The 7,662-nt window shown below is 41.8% G+C and overlaps 1 protein-coding gene across 1 annotated transcript; it reads left to right on the top strand.

Moving 5' to 3' along the window:
* The first annotated feature begins 371 nt into the window (after nucleotides 1-371).
* LOC135431941 (zinc carboxypeptidase) lies at nucleotides 372-2,046 on the top strand. The gene is made up of 4 exons (XM_064687368.1): nucleotides 372-596; nucleotides 660-796; nucleotides 858-1,630; nucleotides 1,715-2,046. The coding sequence occupies exons 1-4, from the start codon at nucleotides 438-440 to the stop codon at nucleotides 1,909-1,911; spliced, it is 1,266 nt and encodes a 421-aa protein (XP_064543438.1). The 5' UTR covers nucleotides 372-437; the 3' UTR covers nucleotides 1,912-2,046.
* The last annotated feature ends 5,616 nt before the right edge of the window (nucleotides 2,047-7,662 follow it).

Raw genomic sequence — 7,662 nt, 5'->3', positions numbered from 1 at the left:
TACTTGCACTTGTATACTGTGTATTGATCTAACAGGACTGCGTTTCTTTCTTTCATTTCGTTTCAACTGTAGACGAAATAATCAGAAGAAATTCGGTTTGTTGACACTGTGTCTGCTACTTTGTGGTAGGTTAAGTGTCGCATGCAGATAAGAGAAACAAAGAGGCGCAGACACAAGACACAAGCCACTGCAGACGCGCACTCTGCAATTCGCAACAATGCCAGATGATTGATCAAAAGCTTGCCCTATCAATAACTTATTAGATAACACAATGTTATTGCACTTTCTGTCAGCGACACTCCGAGCATGCACTCACAGCTAATCGACACGAGAGCCAAGTGCTCCATATAAAAGGCAGTGCACGGCCAATATGCACGGTACAGTGAACGTTCGAACGTTTCACAAAACAAACACGTGCGAACAAAGGGATACCAAAAATGAAAGTGCAGCTAGTTTTAGCCCTGTTGTCCTTGGCAGCATTGGCCAACGCCAGGAAACCATTGGCTGCGCGCTACGACAATTTCAAAGTGTACAGAGCTTTTGTCGAGGATAACGAACAGTTGGAGGAGTTTAAAAAAGTTCACCAACACATACAAGTAGGTGCAGCGACACAAAAAAACGGATAACGAATTGAAAAATATGACAATTTTCGCTTTTAGGTTCATATACTGCATGAGATTGGCGGACCTAACCGCAGCTATGATGTTATCGTGGGCCCGCTGTTCCAGAAAGTCTTTGAGAAAGTGCTGTACGATTTGGAGGTGGAATATGAGATAATCGTCGAGGATTTGCAGGCGTAAGTCCTAGACTCATTCTCAGTTTTAATATGCAAATAAGCTCAACATTTGTTTGCCTAGTTTGCTCGATGAGTCGTCAGTTGATGAGGATGCGCCCATGGACTGGGAAACTTATCATCCGTTGAGTACAATCTACGACTGGGTGGATGACCAGTGCGCTGAGCACGACTATCTCGAGTGTAAGGTCATAGGTCACTCCCATGAAGGGCGGCCCATCAAAAGCGTTAAGCTGTCGAAGCGAGAGGGCAACAAGGCCATTTTACTTGAGGGCAACATTCATGCCATGGAATGGATATCCTCGGCCACAGTTACCTACATACTGAACCAGTTAATTAACTCGAAAGATGCTGAGATGCAGCGTCTGACAGAGGAGTACGATTGGATTGTGGTGCCCATGGTGAATCCCGATGGTTTTGTCTACACGCACGAGGTCGAGCGCTTGTGGCGCAAGAATCGTCGCCCCAATGGATATACGAACACATCGGGTCCCTGCTTTGGCATCGATATGAATCGTAATTTTGATTTTCATTGGAGCGGCGCTGGCTGGAATATTGAGGATCCCTGCGATCATTGGTTTGGTGGCGATGAGCCGAATACCGAGAGGGAAATTCTGGCGCTGCAGGATTTTGTTAGCTCCTTTGAGGATGGCTACATACGCGCCTACATGGCCTTCCATGCCTATGGGCAGTATGTGCTGCTGCCCTATGGACACTCGAACACAGAATTTCCGCCCAACTATGACCAAATGATGCGCATTGCGGCCGGCTTTGCGGATGGCGCTGTGGATGCGTATGGCTCTGTTTTCACCTATGGCGCCAGCGGTTTATTGAACTGTAAGTGTTGAATGCTGTTTGCACACAAATTCTGCCAAGCGAAATGTTATCGACCTTTGACGCGCTGCCCTCCCTTTATTGTAGATGTTGTGTCTGGCGCTGCTAAGGACTGGGCCTACGGGGTTAAAGGTATACCATTTACCTGTACCATTGAGCTGCGTGATAAGGGCACATTTGGCTTCTTCCTGCCATCCAATCAAATTACGGAAGTTGGCGTCGAGGTCACCGAGGGTCTTAAATCGCTCGTTGCCAAAGCAGATGATGAGGGAATTTTCGATTGAAATCGGTCGAGTGGGACACTTTTAAAACACTCAAGTGTCGATAACAAATGGATTAGATTGTAGCAGCCGCCTTTGAAATTATTTAGAAATAATAGAAAAATATATACATATATTTTAATATGATGAGCATTCCAATTGCGCTACACGGCGAATGAGTAATATTTGGCAGTTGGCAGTGCACTGCTTGTTGGAAAGCAGTAAAGGGGTTTAGAGCACAGCACACACAGCACATTTAAAGCAGTTCAACTTCCGGTTTATGTGTCGGCTGTAAATCAAGCCGTGTCAAGGGGAACTGCTTGCTTAACATTAATTCAGCTTTGTGAAGTCCTGGCTAAAAGCTTGGGACAACATTTTTAACAGCAACTTTTGATTAACAGTCTGCTAAAGTTTTATTTGCAGCCTGTTAAGCAATATTTGAATGCTGAAAACGGTTCGGTATGCCCAAAAATAAATAAATGAAAATGTATATTATAATTCTATGTAAGGAATTAGCGAAGGAAATGTTAATTTAACATTAGTGTTTATTTATTTATTTTTCTCAATTTAATGAATATGAATATGAATGGTGTATTTGTTAGAATGCAGTCCATTATTTAAGAATGAAAGATAATACGCAGTTTTAGCCATTTCAACAAACATTTCCTGCTCCGTTGACAAGCTCTCTTATAACCCCAAGATAGCAAAACATTGTAATATAGATTACATTATTTTGCCAAGAATGTTTTTATAGGACTTCAAGAGGTTTTCGCTCTTATTTAAAAGCTTCTCCACTTAGCTTTAACACCCTCCTATTGGCTCGCTTATTACAACGCACACTCTTGTTAGCGTCCAGCTGCAATTAAGCCACAAACTTAAGTGTAGCTTGTCAGAATTACATGTACTTATGTCGCTTGGGCCAAGCAACTTTACTTTTGCCACACAATTATGCCAAAAGTGTGGCCTCTTATCTGGCTCATTAGCATTAGGACTTAAGCTGCGTAAGTCACGGCAGGTTCACAAACCAAATTTCAGTTCCATTGATTTCATTTGGCTGGTCACGTGTCGCACATTTGCGCCAAGACAAAAAAAGTAGAAAATCTCTAGACCCAAAAATAACAATAGTGCTCGTCGAAGATTTAATACGCTAGCAGATGTATTTCATTAATTATTTATATTCATTATTATACGAATATGCTTAAGTATTGCGTTTGAGAATTTTGTTAAAGATCTTTGTTATTATAAAATGACACTAATTAGATGAACACTTTGAGTACTCGACAATATTCTCTAGTTATATATATTTGAGATATTTTTCTCGCTGAAAGGACTTAATGCTAAAATATGTGTGTCTAAAAATGTAAGATTTAGTGAATGCTACTATAGCTACCTCATATATGATATATTGGTCAGCTCTTCAGCTTAATCAAGCTTCTAAATTCGACTACTTTATCAATTCGGAAATGCGCAAACATTTGCTGACCCAATTTTAGGGTATTAAGGGCACAAATTATGCATATTGCTGGCCCCACTAAATATTATGTGGCAATGAGCATAAAAGTTTCACGCTATACGCCAGGTTTTCTTTTATGGTAATTTTTGGGGGGCATATGTAGAAAATGGGTGACCTTTTGTTGCCAATAACCTGTGCCGTCTCAGACGCTTGTTGTTATTGTTTTTGCTGGCTGCGCCCACGCGACATAAAAAAGACTGCAGGGCGAAAGTTAATTGAAAATTTGTACGGAAGTCAAAGAAAAGGAATCTGCTTGGCTGCGTTAATGCTGCCAGCTCAAAGATAACCGCCTACATTCTATTTACAGGATTTGTATCTTTGGTTTGTTATTTGGTTTACATATTTGATTACAAGAAGCTGAGATATGTTGTTCGCACACTTTGAGAGCGACACTTATCAGGTGTCAAAGGCGAGCCAGCGATGCGAGTGCAGCATGTGTAAAGGCAGCACATTCCTCGCATTTCCGGCATTTTCTTTTTATAGTGAGCGTATGTACACATGTATCCCGTGTGCGGCTCGTATATTTGCAGTATTTGCATGTCAAAGCGCTAGAAAATCATTGAGACGAAAATCATGTGCCGATATTAAAGTCGATCGTACTATATGGTGGCATGTCTCATTAAGTGTGCGTGCGGGCAGGAGCTGCTGCTTGGTAATCGCAGCGAAATGTATTTTGCACATGTGGAGTTCTTCAAGTGCATTCAGCCCAATACACCCGCCCCCAGCCCACGCACCATCGGGCACTCTATCATAAATAGCAGGGCAGGATAAAGCAAGGCGCTGGCTAGGATGGCGATAGGATGCGACTGGCATGGCTGCATTGGACACGTGAAACCATCATCAATCTAGAGCCAACGACAGTTTTAACGACTTCTTGTGGATTACTTCAAACAAAATAACCACTTTGTAGTCGCTGCAATTTTATGTTGGCCCCCGGTTGCTGTTGATGGCCCTGGACTTCCGCTTCGGCCTCGGTCTCAGCCTCGGCCACGGCCACGGCAACAGCTTTTGGCTTTGGGTATTTGCTGCATTTGGATAAAAGTTTTGCTGCGTGCCGCAGAAAGTTGCCGGCAAATGCCGTTGGCCAAAGTGCGAACGTTAACAAAAATTGCAGCTCACATGCAAAGCTTAAACATCAATTTTTATGATTCCTGCAGCCGAGTGGCAAGCACTTGGTTGCCACTGCCGACAGGTTAAGTAGCTAAGGAGATGTTGCATCAATTGATTACGGCCAAATGAAGGCGCTTAGCCAACTTTTACAATTCATTTAGAATCTCAACAGGGCAAACAAAATGTGCAACAACCAACGAGAATCGCAGTCACGAAATTGAAAAAGTTTAAAATATATGAAAAATTATATTTGTATGACTCAATAAAGTATTTTAATTTATAAATTCTGAAAACTACCAAAAGCTTAACTTATATAATATATTAAATTGATAATAAATATAAAATTTCTCAGAGAGTTAAAAATATATGTGAAGCACAGATTTATAAACAAATATAAAGAGTTATTTTTTGTAGCCTAGCTAACATTTAACAACTTTTACTATTTGCTGAGATATAGAAACATTTTGTATTCTGAACAGGCTTTTAGCTTTAAATTTGTATATTTTTAAGCAAAGTTGACACTTGCTTTGTCAACAATTAAAATTAAATAAAATTTTATAAATTATAAGCTTATGATATGGTTGATTTTGCTTTAAAAATTTCCCATCCTTTTTGCATTTTATCATATTAATTATATAAACAAGAAGCGGTTATCGAAAATCTAGATAATGAACCACCTTTAGCAAGACATACTTTAAATTTAATTAAAAAAAGTTAACTAAATGACCAAAGGCGTGGCGAAAAAAAAATGTAAAAAATAAAAAGAAAACAACTGAAAAACAACCCTTAAAATAGTTTAGCAGCTGTTGCTGTTGCATTGCTTTTGGCCAAAAGAGAGCGCAACGCATGAAAACCAAAACGTTGAATCCCTACAAAATGTTGCCCAACGGCTGTGGCCAGTTTTTTTCTGTTGTTGTTAACCCCCAGGAGAAACAGCAGCAGCAGCAGAAGGCAGCAGCAGCAGGCAGCAGCAGATGCGACAAAGCTTCATTAAAATTAACAAAACTTAATTGCAGCTTACGTGGCACGTAGCATGTTGCAAATGTGCTTTGCAATCTGTTTGATGGCCCCTACAATCAGCACAGCGAGTAGGGGAGAGACGCACCTGCCGCTGATCGCGATGTGGCAGGCAGCCTGCCAAATTTGATGTATTGCGTTCGGGACTGGCTGGCTGGTAGGCAGGATACTCCCGTGATCCTTGGAGCAGTCGCAGATTGCAGCTGCAAAAGGATTAGTGCACGCGTGCGTTCAGCTGCAAGCAGCAGAAGAAAGGACATGACATAAGCTGGCGACAGGCAAACAGGGCAAACAGGCCAAAAGGCGAACAGGCCAATCGGCCGACAGGCAACTGGTTACGGGGCAAAATGAAGTTGAAACCTTGCGTGCAACTGTTATTGACAACTCGCCGCCCCCGTCACACCCGTCGCCCTCGCACCGCTGCAGGCAGAGAACTTTCCTCGGCTTGTTGTAACCCATTTGGCCTGTCAATGGCTTGTAACTTGGCAAAACTGTTTAGGCCAACTTTGGAGCCGAACTTTGGCACATGGCATGCCAGAAATTACGTTAAGCGCTTTAGTGCCTTTGACATTTGCATGCAATCACCGAAGCTGCAGCCACGGGCTGACATTTTCTGCAGCCATAAAAACAATATCCTGAAACTGCAATTACCGTCCACGTCCAGACGAAAAGTGTAACAAAGGTCGTTGTGCTGTCATTTGGCCCAATGGAAATCAAATTTGCAGGCAGCATTCCATCAGCTGACAAAACCGGCATTGCCAAAAAACTAGAGCGAGAAATGTTGAAATACCAAAGATACTCTTGCAGTTAATACTCTAATTATATAATTAATATCAATAATAATACCAAGACATCGCGCCGAATAGCCACTCTTCTATCTCCTGTAATACAACGCGATGCCGATTGGCCACCCTTCTTATCCCCGATGGTATAATGCTGGACCACTTGGATACTCAACAATACTCCGGTGTTAGATCATCGGGCCAAAAATATTTAATACTTTCATCTTACCCTACTATAGCTTTTGCTCGTTTAGTAAAATTTCCCAGATATCGGCAACAATATGAATTATATAAAAAAAAATACCTTATATTCCTATATGATATAGAGAAGCAATCAGCGCAAATCAAATGTATATATGCCAAGTTTTCGTCAGTTTTGTATATTTATATCTGATATAGAAGTACGATGTTGATTATATTTGATCAATATGCAAGGCATATAATAACATTCGTATGGATTCATACAAAGTGTTGTTAAACAAGAACCTTATACTCAGCTTGTACTCTATACTTATTTGTGCATCGTCCCGCCCTTTGATCTGGAACCTTGACATCAACTATATAATTTATGTTGTGTCGTAGATGTCACCTTGGATTGGTTACACATCTTGTGCGGCAATTATAATACCCATTGCAAGGGCATAAAAATGTCCAAAAGTGAACATCAATTTCGGCCAAGTTTGCAATTAATTGCAGGCGACCAACAAATGCTGTCGGCGGGCGGTGTTATATTCATAAATTGTGGCCAGCCGGTGCGGCATGAGGCCTGTGGCTAAATAGTTGGCCATATGGCGAGAGCAGGGCAGCGACAGAAAGAGCTAGAGAGAGAGAGCGAGAGAGAGAGAGAGAGTAGAAGTGTACTGCGTGTGGTTTGTGGTATCAGGAACAGCAACAGCAACAGCAGGAGGCGTGTGTGTGTCTGGGCACGTCAGTTGTTTGAAGTGTGCCCCCAATAAATGACGCCAGTTGTGCGTATTTTGCAGTGATCCAATTTCAAAACAAAAGGTTTCTGATTACATGCGTTATTTAAAGCGCAAACGCAGCCAAGTGCATAATGATTAAAAGGCCACACACACACAGCAGGACAGGGCGGTCGGTTTGTCAGCTTGTCAGTCTGTCCAGTTTGTCAGTTCGTCAGCTCGTCAGTCTGTCAGTCTGACAGTTGTTCATATTTTGGCATAATATTCGCATTAATGCGCACTTATGCATTTCAATAATAAGAGCCCAGCATTTAACGGTCGAATGCGCGCATTTTAATGCACAACAACTCAAACAGGCTGCAGATAAGAGATAAAAGTGTAGATAGCTCATACGCCCCGTTGTATGCGCCGTTATCCTGCCGGGCCAGGCAGG

Source organism: Drosophila montana, unplaced genomic scaffold (assembly GCF_035044405.1).
Source record: "Drosophila montana isolate Dmon_TW-CO22-7 unplaced genomic scaffold, ASM3504440v1 contig_3200_1, whole genome shotgun sequence".
Classification (NCBI taxonomy): Eukaryota; Metazoa; Arthropoda; class Insecta; order Diptera; family Drosophilidae; genus Drosophila; species Drosophila montana.
This window is presented reverse-complemented; position numbering and strand designations above follow the sequence as displayed.

Bases quoted from the DNA above. Each gene is read 5' to 3' on its own strand.
- LOC135431941 (XM_064687368.1), top strand. From the start codon at position 438: ATGAAAGTGCAGCTAGTTTTAGCCCTGTTGTCCTTGGCAGCATTGGCC. The intron at 797-857 runs GTAAGTCCTAGA...TTGTTTGCCTAG, and splicing joins ATCGTCGAGGATTTGCAGGC to TTTGCTCGATGAGTCGTCAG. The intron at 1,631-1,714 runs GTAAGTGTTGAA...CCTTTATTGTAG, and splicing joins CGCCAGCGGTTTATTGAACT to ATGTTGTGTCTGGCGCTGCT.